The following is a 13,074-nucleotide window of genomic DNA, read 5'->3' as shown; positions in this document are numbered from 1 at the left end:
CTACATAAAAGAGTATTTCTTATGTAGGAGACACACAATACCTTTTGAGAAATTCTGAAGTTTTAAAAATATTTTAATATGAAGTCATTATCTTTTTCTTTTCAGTACATTGAATTTTGTCTTGAAACTCTAAAGCTAGCCTGAAGATGGACAATTCTATTTGATCCCTATTGTACATTTTCCCCATCATCCTCAAAATAGTATTCTTTTCACAGAGATTTTCAAATACTATAACCGTTATCAGTAATGCTCCTAAATAATGTGGGGTGTTAACTTCATTGCAACATGTTTTACCTTATTTTATTTTATTTTTTGGCTGTGTCGGGTCTTAGCTGTGGCATGCGGAGTCTTCACTGAGACATGCAGGATCTTTCGTTGTGGTGTGTGGGTTTTCTCTCTCTAGTTGTGGTGCGTGGGTTTTCTCTCTCTAGTTGTGGTGCGTGGACTCCACAACATGTGGGCTGTGTAGTTTGTGGCGCGCAAGCTCAGTAGTTGTGGCACGTGGGCTCAGCTGTCCCGCAGCATGTGGGATCTTAGTTCCCTGACCAGGGATCAAACCCGTGGCCCCTGCATTGGGTGGCAGATTCTTTATTACTGGGCCACCAGGGAACTTCCCATTCTAACACTTTAGATCACAGTAAAATCATCTGAAGAGTAATTCACCCTTTATTTGGTGGAAAGAGTCATCCAGATTTGAGCACAGCAGATGTGTTTTAATGAATATTGTCATGTGCTCTCTATCATCAGATCTCATCATTACTGTCAAGTGGAATGATTAGAGTCGCAAGTGCCAGTATTTAATTTCAAAAAATATTCTTAAAGTGATCCGGGGCTTTAGATATATATTTTGGAGCCCTCATTTTCATTTTATTACCTTACTAGGATTATCTAATTAAGGCTGAATCTGTCCTAACCGTCTATTACTCTATACAACATGCTGAATGGAGCTCATAGTTCAGTAACAGCAGCACTTACAAGACTCCAGAGATGCTGTTACACTGCACCAGAAGTCAGCTACGTCCACCCGCAGAACAGGAATGAATTACAATCACGTGAAGTCAAAGCAACCATTACAGGGGCCATAGGTATTTATTTCCAGTTTATCACTGCTTGCATTTTTTCCTCAAGTTCATGCCCAGGTCACTCTCTAATATTAACGTTCAAATTTACTGTTAGAAACACAGGTTTAGGCTCCTAAGATTTAATATCATGTCATGAATCATATTTTTCTTTGCTTTGAATCAGAGTCTTTCTCAAAAGGATCCTAAGGAACATAATTTGGAAGTCAAGTGAAGAAGTACCATTAAACACCAGTAATGCATTAGAAATTCCCTACTCTTACCTGATGAAGTTTAATGGACATACGAATTCCAGGGACTACTACTTTTCTCAGCAATTCCATGTCAGCAAAGATCCATTCATCTCGAATTGAAGAAATTCGGAAATCTCCCTTAAATAGGGCATGCAATCCATAGAGGAATGACTCTAAATTACTGTTAAGATTAGAGATAAAAGTTTACATATTTTAACAAAGGTCTTCCATTACACAGATTCTAACATTTGGTTATGCATCAGAAGAATGTGGGAGTGTTTTGAAGATACAAATGCCAAGAACTGATGTAAGCACCCCTGAATCAGAATCACAAGGGACAGGGCCTGTTTGACCTGGGACCCTTGTTTATGAACTGCTATAATAGTGAGTCCCTGAAAATAAGCAACAGGCAAAGGCACTGTAACTTAAAAGAAAGTAAGGAGGGCCTAATGGAAAACATGTAGGAATCACAGAAGAAGCTTAAAATATGTGGCATTTCTTAATTCTAATTCAATTGGATGTATATGTCAAGAAATCCAGTTTATATTTAGTCCCCAAATCTAATGTACCACTATATTAACAGTACAAATGCTGTGAACAAAAATTGCAAGGAGAAATGGAAAAATAAAAAGAAATGAATTGTTAGAAAAATAGATGTATATGGGAAGAGACCAATCATACATTATGAGTTGATTATTTCTTAAAATGTCTTAAGTCTATTAAATTCTCATTATCTATAGTTGCCCACACGTGTGAATTTTAAAAGCCAGTTCTGTTAACCACTTAGAACTCCACTGTGTTCGGCAAAAAGATCTATACAATATCCGAAGAGGCATTTGCAATAAATTAGCACAGAATGCTTCCATTAAAAACTATTTCAGATTTTTCAGATTTCAGTTATAGAGCTTCCCAGTCTCTTTCTGAAAACAGAAATGCTTTCCTTACCTGGACATATGGTGGGATGCAGTCCCCAAAGCTCTCCGTCCCAGAACACAGAGTCCATAACAAAGAGTCACCAGGGATGAATCTTTGTCCACATCCAGTGGCTTTAAAAAACAAAGAATGGGGTGACAGGGTCAAAAGGCACAAATTTCCAGTTATAAAATGAATAAGTCATGGTGATGTAATGTACAGCACAATGACTACAGTTTAGTAATACTGTAGTGCATATTTGAAAATTACTGAGTGAGTAGATCTTAAAAGTTCTCGTCACAAGGAAAAAATAATTCTGTAACTATGTATGGTGAAAGATGTTAACTAGACTTATTGTGGTTATCACTTTGCAATATACACAAATATGGAAAAATTATGTTGTACACCTGAAACTAATTAATGTTATGTCAATTACACCTCATTAAAAAAAGGAAAAACAAAAGAATGTTAGTTATCAGAAAGGAATATGAGTATTCAACAAGTCAGAAGATATCTATTTAATAAATCAGAGAAGTTCAGGAGCTCAACTAGTACATACTTTCTATCTCTCCAGATAAAAGTTCTAATGAAAAGAAACTTAACAAAACAGCATAAAATGAAGTGTGAATGTATATGAGGAGGTTCTTTGGAATCTTTAAATAAAATCTAACACTTTATAATAATACTAGAACATACTAAAAAAAAAAGTGGCTGTATTACAGAGTATTAGGATCTTAACTAAACATCTCAAAGTACTTGTTGATATACATCATTACTGATACTGTCCTCTCCTGAAAAAGACAATATTCTATCTATATAGCCTATTAGTGACTATAACCATAGTAAAGAAAATCAAATTGATATCTGTAGAATACTGCTTTCCCTCAACCTTTTAATTTTTCAACAACTGCATACCTTGATTATTGACTATTACATATATATTATATATTAAAAATATAGAATACAATAATTATATATATATATGCACAAGCAAAATGGTATACTTTATATAATACTACAGAAAATCTTGGTAGCATCTCAATGACTGGCAACAATCTAAAGCAGTGGTTCTCAAAGTGTAATCTTGGGACACAACATGAGAATCATCTGGGAACTTATTAGAAATGCAAATTCTTGAGCCACTTCAGACCTATGAAGTCATATTCTGAAGGTGGTGTCTGCCCATCACACTCCAGGTGATTCTAATGCATGCTAAAGTTGAAGAATCATGGATCTAGGCTGATAATGAGCTTAATTATTCTAACTTTGCCAATGGTATATATATTTGGCTTTATAAACCATTAACTTATAAACAAAAAAGGGCAGTTGTCTAAGATACTAACTAATATAGCTTGGTTAGTTAATTACCATTAATTGCGTAATTCAGTTAACAATAGTAACTGTGTAGAAGATCCTACATTTCTTTCTTTCTTTTCTGTCTCCCTCCCTTCCCCACCCAGTCAACTTTATATACTGAAAATGTATTGCTTTTGTGATGGGAAAAAAAATTTTTTTTTTGGCTGCACCACGTGGCATGTGGGAATCTTAGTTCCCTGACCACAGATTGAACCCGTGCCCCCCTGCAGTGGAAGTGCAGAGTCTTAACCACTGGACCGCCAGGGCAGTCCAAAAAAATTTTTATTTTAAATTTAGTTCAGGCCTCTGCTACTGGCCAAGACAGAGTAATGAAGGCTGGATTTACCCCTTGCAACTGAAATGACCAAGAAAAGAATATATTGAGACATTGGATACTAATCTCTGAGAAATGGGAAACCCTACAAGAGTTTCCAGGCTGTAGTACAAGGAAGAGGAACACAGGTAGAGCCTAGAGGTCTCCAAGTTGAGGAGATAGCTGGGAGTCTGGGGAGGTCAAGGTGGCTAGAGTTTGCAGGGCAAAGTGCCAAGGAGAGACCTACATATAGAGAGCAAGCTCTGGAGATCTGCAGAGGATCCCTCTTGAGTCCAGCAGATTACTGATCAGCACATACAGCAAAGGTCCAAGGCTGAGAACAGAACCATCAGAAAAAAAGCAGAAAGGAACAATGGAAAATTCTATGATTGGCTAGAGTGCTCAAAAGAATACTGTCTCAGTAATGGGGAAAAATTAGCCCCAGACTAAAGGCTGCTTTGGTCCCTCCTAAGAAAGCTTAAAAGTAAACCCTGAAAATATCAAACTGTCCCCAAGGAATTTAATTGTGTCACAGAACAATAAGGTCAATAATATTTATGGGAATACAAAAATATCTAGCACTCACCAAGGTAAAATTCATAAAGTCTAGCATCCAATCAAAAATTGTCAGGCATGCAAACTAGCAGGTAAATAGGACCTACAATTAGAAAAATAATCAACTAATCAATCAAAACTGACCCAGAAATGACACAGATGTTAGAATTAGTCAACAAGGACATTAAAAGAGTTATTATAACTGCATTCCATAAGTTCAAAAAGATAGAGGAATGACAGCATGCTAGTAGAGACATGGAAGGTTTATATCAGTATAAAAGACACGAAGAATTCCCTGGTGGTCCAGTGGCTATGACTCCACGCTTCCACCACTGGGGGCCTGGGTTCGATCCCTGATTGGGGAACTAAGATCCCGAAAGCCCCACAGAGCAGCCAAAAAAAAAAATTAAAGACAAAAATTAAACCTCAAAAATACAAAAAAATGCAATGTCTGAGAATAAAAAAAATACACTACATGAGATTAATGGCATATTAAACAACGCAGAAGAAAAAATAAATGATCTAACAAATATAACAGAAACTATGCAAAATTAAACACAGAGACAAAAAAAGACTAAAAAAAAAATACAGAGCATCAGTGAGCTGTAGGACAACTTAAGGCAGCCTAATATAAATGTTAACTGGAGTTCCCCAGAAAAGGGAAACAGGAAGACAGGAAAAAAAATTTGAAAAAAATAATCACCAAAATATTTCCAAATCTGATGAAAATGATATATACCTAGGGATTCAAGTAGCTCAATGAACTCCAAGAACAAGAAACATTAAGAAGACAGCACCAAGGTACATCATAATTAAACTGCTTGGGACTTCCCTGGTGGTCTAATGGCTAAGACTCCACGCTCCCAATGCAGGCGGCCCAGGTTCGATCCCTAGTCAGGGGATCTAGTCCCACACGCCGCAACTAAGAGTTTGCATGTTGCAATGAAGATGCAGTGTGCAGCAACTAAGACCCAGGATAACCAAATAAATAAGTAAATTGCTTAAAACTAGTAAAGAAGAGAAAATCTTAAAAGCAGCCAGCAAAAAAAGACATCATTATGTGGTACATACAGGCATACATTGTTTTATTACGTTTTGCATATACTGTGGGGGTTTTTTTGTGTTTTTTTTTTGTTTTTTTACAACTTGAAGAGTTGTGGCAATGTTGTTTTGAGCAAGTCTATTGGCACCATTTTTTCCAATGGTATTTGCTCACTTTTATGCCTCTGGGTCACATTTTGGTAATTCTCAAAATATTTCAAACCGTCCACCAGCAAAAAGATTATGATTTACTGAAGGCTCAGATGATGGCTAGCATTTTTTTAGCAATAATGTATTTTGAAATTAAGTAATGTACATGGTTACAGTTTTAGACGTAATGCTATTGCACACTTAGTATATTTCATAACATTTACAATTGGGAAAAAAACCAATTCGTGTTGACTCGCTTTTACTGTGATACTCGCTTTACTGTGGTGGTCTGGAACAGAACCTGCAATATCTCTGAGGTGCGCCTTTATTACTTGTCAGAAACAATGCAAGCCAGAAGGCTGCGTAGCCACATCGTTAATGTACTGAGAGAAAAAATAATTGGTTCAACCCTGGTAGCTCTATTTTGTTACTGTTGGAGAAGACATGTGTCTCACATCCTCAAATGCATTAGAAATTCTCACAAAGACTTCTTGCTAATACTAACAACAATGGTGAAAGAAATGTACTGTCATTTAACAAGCAGGAAGCAAAGTCAAGCTGAGACGAATCTGTCCAATTTAGCATTCCAGGTAGTTTTAATGCAGTTAATCCAGGGCTGCACTTACAAAAACATTATTTCAATCTCTTCAGAAGACAGGTACAGCTATTATATGAAAGATTATTTCCTCCTAGAATACATATAATAAGAGAAGGAGGAAAGAATGACTTTTTTATTTCTGTGTAATATGCAAGTTAGAAAACTATCCTGGAAGGAAATTCCTGGAAAAAAAGTCTGGAGGCAACTTTATTAACATTCAGGTGAGGGTACCAGAATTTGGAGTCAGCAAATCTTTCTGGTTTAATTAACTTCCTTCCCTGGGAAGAGGTTATTCTGGGAATGGTGATTCAGAAAACAGAATTCATGGTTTTAAGGAGGTAGGGATAATCTTGTTCAATTTAAAGAACTGGAGAATGAAGGGATTATTTTAATTTTCCTGACAATTTTCTTCTAGAGGGGACTACAAGAGTAGAATATAAGCCAGACTGATCTAGTGATAATAAGCTCTCTGAAGAGACTGGGGATACCCAAGTTTGGAAGTAAACCTTTTGAATATGATTTATTAGCAATTAAGAGGATGACTTCCTTGAGGTACATCCATGACCTCAGCAATAATTTCTAAGAGATTATTTATTCCTTAAAGTTAGGCAGGATGGAGCCTGTTCCTGAGTCGGTAGACTGAGTTCCTAGCCTAGGTGACGATGGTTAAACCAAACAAAAGTAACCAATATAGTCTAAGCCAGAGAAAGGCTATTAGAATAATACGGTCACTCCGACGGCCCCCCACCTCCCCCTCCCCCGCCAAGAAATAAATCCAAGGATTTGAGAACAGTGTGCAAAGCATTCTAAGTATATTTCATTTACGAAAAAAAATAAACTGCTTGTTATGTGTTTGAAAGAAGAGAAGATTAGCTTTGAGGGCCTCCATTTCCAGACATTGTCTGCTGGTCCTTTTCCTGAGCTCTTACAAGGTTATTTTATTCTATCTTTGATTCCTTCCTTAAAAATATGCTACTCTGCTCAGTATCTACTGTGCATCCAGTATAAAAGCTCAAAGGCCACTGTTCAAAGAGGAATTACAAGGATGCTCCCTTTCTTATGGATGAAGTAAGAGAAACAGGCTGATTATGATGGGGTGCCTTACTCTAATTGAGTATCTGTAAAGGAAAGACTAAACTAGGTGCTACATCTAAAGACAGTCAGTGTGTACAGCCCAGACCATGATAAAGGCACTGGTTGTCAAAGTGGCTCACTATGCTCCATGGTACAGAGTAATCCTGTACGTAGGATGCTTGGTGGTTCAACTACACAAGACTTTGCACTCTGCCTTGGTACTGTGGTTACGGTCCCTGGGGTCTAACCAGGGGAGCAACACTGCCACAAGAGCCACGGGACCTAGGGGGAAAACAGCAGTTGCTGAAGTCTGTAACTCAGCTTCCCTTTAGGATAAGACAAGTTATCCTGAAGTGCGGATTACGAGCCTCTTGCATTATAATCACCCAGCATGACACAGATATTGGGTCCCCAGCCTAGACCTACAGAATAAGAATCTCGTAGACAAGGCCCATGAATCTGCATTTTTACACATTCCTGTATCATTTTTACCCATGTTAACATTTTAAAGTCAGTAGTCTAGATGAACATTGTCCAGTATGGTACCCACTAGCCTAAATTTAATTGATTTAAATTTAAATCAATTAAAATTAAATTTAAAAATTCATTTCCTTAGTCATACTGGCTACATTTCAAGTGTCTCATAATCTACCATATGTGGTGGGTTAGTAATTACCATATTGGAACAACACAGAATGTTTCAATCATTGCAGAAAATTCTATTAGCACTGGATTAGACTTTGGATTTGGGACAAAGATATTAACTTATCCTTAAGTCTGCTGTGTGTGTTTGGGGGCTTGGGGCTGGGGATGCAGCAAAACGCAGTCTTTAAGAAGGTGCTACACGTAATCTACAACCTCAATCTGTGTATATGTACGTACCTGCACAGGGTGGAGGGGTTGCTATTTGGACAGTGAGATTATGACACTGCAGATGAAAGAATGAGAAAGGTCGCTTACTCTAACCTGTTTTGGCAGAGTTGGTTTGGCCCAATCATAATGAACTAGACAGGTTCTCTTACCCAGATAGTTAGAAAGATGAAAGCCTAGAAAAACTACCCTCATGAAAACAAATAGAGGGATTCTTTCCATCTTTGGAAAAACAGATTCAAAGAGTTATAAACGACATAAACTCTACCTTTGCTCTTCGGGAAGAGCAATACTCTATCCAGTTGAGGTAAATCACACAGAAACTCTCCCTGGATATGCCTGCAAGTCGATGGTCATAGTCTTCATCAATGTTTGGATTAAACGTTGGGTCCACATCAACGTAATTCCGATCTGCACACAGACGTAGTCCTTCCTGCATCGTCTCATTAGCTAGCCACTCCTCCAGTTTAGAAGAGGTTGTAACATAATAAATGATACCCTAATGAGGAAAAGATTAAAAAAAAATCAGGCTAAACCACAATCTGAATTAACTGCAAGTCCTCAGTAAATTAATTCCAACTGTTTATACAATAGTAGGAATCAAAAATGTATATTCCAGCTCAATACTGTAAATATACTATTTTAAGAATGCTATAGTAATACATCTCAGGCCTTCCTGGATAAAAAAAAAATTAATTTAATACTTTTAAAATCACAACCATAAATTCAAGAAGGCAACTTCAAAACAACTCCAGTCCACTGATTTTAGGATATTCTAAAAACAATTCTGTCTATTGAATTTAGGATCTTTTAAGAGAGATGAAAAACCTTTATTGTGGTGTACTTATTTTGAGAAAATTCTCATAGAAAGCTATTAAACCATCTTGTGATCCTAGGTCAAGTTATAAAAATATAACAAATAAAGCAATAGAAATATACATCTTTAGAGAGAGGAAATTCCACACACAAATGCGCACATATTAAAAAATGTTGTAGGGCTTCCCTGGTGGCGCAGTGGTTGAGAGTCTGCCTGCAGGTGCAGGGGACCCGGGTTCGTGCCCCGGTCCCGGGAGATCCCACATGTGGCGGAGCGGCTAGGCCTGTGAGCCATGGCCGCTGAGCCTGCGCGTCTGCAGCCTGTGCTCCGCAACGCGAGAGGCCACAACAGTGGGAGGCCCGCGTACCGCAAAAAAAAAAAAAAAAAAAAAAAAAAGTTGTAAAGTCCATTTCTTTAGCTTCCTGAGGTTGGGTTTAACCAAACATTCAACAGAGGACTCAGGCTTCAACCCAATCAGCACAAATAAGGTGGTACATAGAGGTAATAACACATGAATCATTAAGATTTAGCATACGTTTTTCCTCTTGAAAATGTTGGCTTAGCCTGTAAACCCCCAGTCATAACCATGCTGTACTTCTGTAAAATCTTTAGCAAAAACAGAATACCTGTGCAGTAAAGAACTAATCTTGCCCAAGGAGAGGTTTGGCCTTTGCACCTGGGTTCTGGGAGGTAACCTCTAATCCCATGCACTGTCCTGCCTGATAAGAGTCTTTATTTACCTGGAGGCTTAGAACCATGAGCTCTAGAGGATCTGGAGACTAAGGCTGGCCATGTGGATGATCAAACAAGTCTAAATGACTGTGTGTCGAGACAAACTCTGTACACTGAGGCTCAGGCAAGCTTCCTTGGCTGGCAACACTCTGTAGGTATTCTCTCACATCGTTACTGGGAGAAATAAACACTGTCTACACAACTCCATTGGGAGAGGACAACTGGAAGTTCAGGCCTTAGTGTCTCTAGACCCTGCCCTATGTGCCTCTTCCCTTGGCAGATTTTAACCTGTATCCTTCCACTGTAATAAATTCTAACCACGAGTATAATGGCTTTGCTGAGTTCTGTGAGTCCTTCTAGCAAATTATTGAACCTGATTGTGGTTTCAGGGTCTTGGGAACCCTGAAATTGCAACTGGTGTCAAATGTGAGGGTGTTTTTGGAGACCTCCCAAATCCTGCAATACTTTCATTCAGTTTGTTGAAAGCAGTGCAAAGCAGTGGTTAATAGCAAGGACTCAGGAATCAGACAAGCCTGTGTTTTAAATCCCCAACTCCACTTGCTAGTTAGAGGACTTCGGCGAAGTTAACTTTTGATCCTTAACTTGTTTATATGTAAAACAGGGACGTAATATTCCTTTAGAGAATTAGGTAAGATATACATATCATATATATACATGTGTGTATGTGTGTATTCCTTAACGCAGTGCCTAAAAGATATGCACTACAGATGGTAGCTATTAATATTAATGAACAAATGTAATAAGTTTCACTAAAGAAGGAAATAGCAAGACCTTCACAGGTATAATTTACTGACTGTACTGGATACTAGAGAATTTAAATCACCACTTAGAAGCAAAGCACAAGTTAAAGAAACAAACGTGCATGTGTGTGCGCACGTGTGCGTATACGTGTGTCTTTTCCAAGAGCCTCTGATACCAGATCTAAGTAGGCACATATCCTTACCTTGACATAGTAAGTGGTGAGTACTTTCCGAAGATCAAAGACTTGAAGCATAGAAGCAGCACTATTGTCGGTGATGCTATAACCCTCCAAAATATACTTGGTGACTATCACTTCCCAAGCTAGCCAGCGCTGGCTAAATGCAGCATTAAATGAAAGCACATGAGGAATATGGCCAGGTTCACAACAGCAAAATCCTTCATCTTCCTCAACACCTTCAGTAATGGCCTCCACTTCCCGTTGTTGACAGTAAGTACCTTAGAGAGAGAGAGAGAGAAAGCACTTACGACAAAGGGGAAAGAAACATGAGGTGAAAAAAACATGAGGTGGAAAAATGAATGCTTCAAAGACATAAGAAACTTAGAAAAGAGACATTTTATTTATAGCAATTGAGAGTATGCGACTGATCTGCCTTAGACTGTCCATTAACAAACTGCAGCATGCTCCAGGAAAGAGGCATAGTATATATTCATCGCCTGCAGAATCCTAATGTGTACTAGCACATTCAAGGTTCTGAGAATTTGTGCAATAAGGCAACCTTAATTTTGATCCATTGATTCCCCAATTTTTCAAATTTGGGTTTATAACTGCATTCATATCAAATGAAGACCAAATGAGTCAACGTGTGTCTCATGAAGGTCTGAGTTAACTCAAAACCGGAGGAGTGGAACGAAAACTGAGTCATCCCAGGGCACACGATACAGACAGACATGCAGAACTCAAGAGAATCTGGGCTGTATTCTCACCAGCACTGTGTCTATGCTGCAAGCAGAAATAGTATATATACATCCTACTTACTTGGCTATACAACTTGTAATGGTTCACTATAGTTTAATATTAAATATATAATTACAATTTTTCTCTGTTGCCAATTCCAACAATAAGTGGATAAGATTACATTATTGGCACTTGAGGCTTATCTGCTGATGAAGTTTCAATTAGGTACCAGGTCTGATTGTTCTGTACTAGCAAACAATTCTTTGAAATTACATTCTTTTATAGATGATACTTATCTAATAGGCATTCTCTGCGTTAGTGTTATTGAAATGAAAATAGAAAATCAGATTAAATATAGAATTAGATACACAGCCATCTATGCCAACAAAATACCATCCATCACATTCATGTTAATTTTTATTTTGTTCTGTGGTCTTGCTTCCATTTAATTTGTAAATTCCTTATAGGACTATAGAGTGATTATAGCTAATTTTATAAAGGCACATATTAACGTTACATTATAATAAAAGTAAGTGGGACTTCATAATAATTTTTTTCTTTTAAAGAGGATATAGACAACGTCCATATTTAAAACACCACTTTGAGAGAAAAAGATGCCATGAAATTTAGCCCCGGTTGGTGACGGTGGTGGTGGTGGTGATGGTGGTATGATGAACGATAAGACTGAGAGGTAAGCTTGGCCAAGCTAATGAGCTGTACTGTCGAGAACTCTAGAGCCTTCAACAATTTTATTATTTCATTTCTTGTTTAATTATGTTGACGAGCACTTCCAAAATAGTGTTACATAGTGGTGAAAAAACTTTGTCTTGAACCTGACATAAACAGGAATGCATGCTGTGGCTGACCATTACACATGATACTGACTACAGATACACATATACACTTTTTTCAGAATAAGGAAGTTATGTAGTTTTATAAAGTACTTTTGAAACCAATAATGAAAATGAAATTTAACCAATTTGCTTTTAATAATTAATTTAAAGAATGAAAAACGGCTGAATTGGTGAGGGATACTTAAAAATAAAAGTACTAAAAAACAGTACTGCTGGTTTCTCCTTACTCTGGGCTCTGAGGATTTTTGTATCTATGGTCATAAACAAATTAAACTATGGTTACTTTTTTAGCCAGTTCAGTCATATTTTGACATCAGTATTACATTGGTTTTGTGCAAGAGAGCCTTGAGATATTTTCCTTCCTTACCCACTTGCTAGAATAGATTAGAGAGGGCAGAAGAATTATTCAATTTCTAGAAGAAACTTTCTGAGGCTGGGTCTTTTAAACTATGGCAGGAAGTTGGGTCTATTCCTTAGGTTTTATATGTTTTTACTTTATTTTGTTCATTGTGTCATCCTTCTGCAAAGTCAGTCAAAGGTTTTTACAGTAAAGGAAATACCATAACGATAGCTGTATTTTGTGCAGATGACTCTGGTAGTAGTATACAGAGAAGAGAACAGGCAGGAGTGAATTCAGAGGTTTGACATTTTCTCACGAGAGACAGAACGAGGTCCTTGTTCAGAGTAGCAGAATAAACAGAGTAACTGAATTAATGTGGGGTGTTTTCACTCTGACATACAAACCCCAAGAATATTTTCCACCCCAACATACCCAGTAATACATTTTGCTTAGAAAATGAAGTCAACAATAA

General features: G+C 37.5%; 1 protein-coding gene across 4 annotated transcripts in view; it reads right to left on the bottom strand.

The window, feature by feature from the left end:
• PCNX1 (pecanex 1) overlaps positions 1-13,074 on the bottom strand; it is a 173,674-nt gene that overhangs the window by 22,431 nt on the left and 138,169 nt on the right. For all 4 annotated transcript variants that reach the window (XM_032622114.1, XM_032622115.1, XM_032622116.1 and 1 more), the window contains 4 exons: positions 10,695-10,948; positions 8,450-8,680; positions 2,258-2,358; positions 1,343-1,493 (listed from right to left, as the gene is read on the bottom strand). In XM_032622114.1, the coding sequence (XP_032478005.1) occupies positions 1,343-1,493; positions 2,258-2,358; positions 8,450-8,680; positions 10,695-10,948 (737 nt within the window). The remainder of the gene's footprint in view (positions 1-1,342; positions 1,494-2,257; positions 2,359-8,449; positions 8,681-10,694; positions 10,949-13,074) is intronic.

The sequence above is a fragment of the Phocoena sinus genome, chromosome 2 (genome assembly GCF_008692025.1).
Source record: "Phocoena sinus isolate mPhoSin1 chromosome 2, mPhoSin1.pri, whole genome shotgun sequence".
In the NCBI taxonomy this organism is placed as follows: domain Eukaryota; kingdom Metazoa; phylum Chordata; class Mammalia; order Artiodactyla; family Phocoenidae; genus Phocoena; species Phocoena sinus.
Note: the sequence above shows the minus strand (reverse complement) of the source record. Positions and strands in the feature narration are given on the sequence as shown.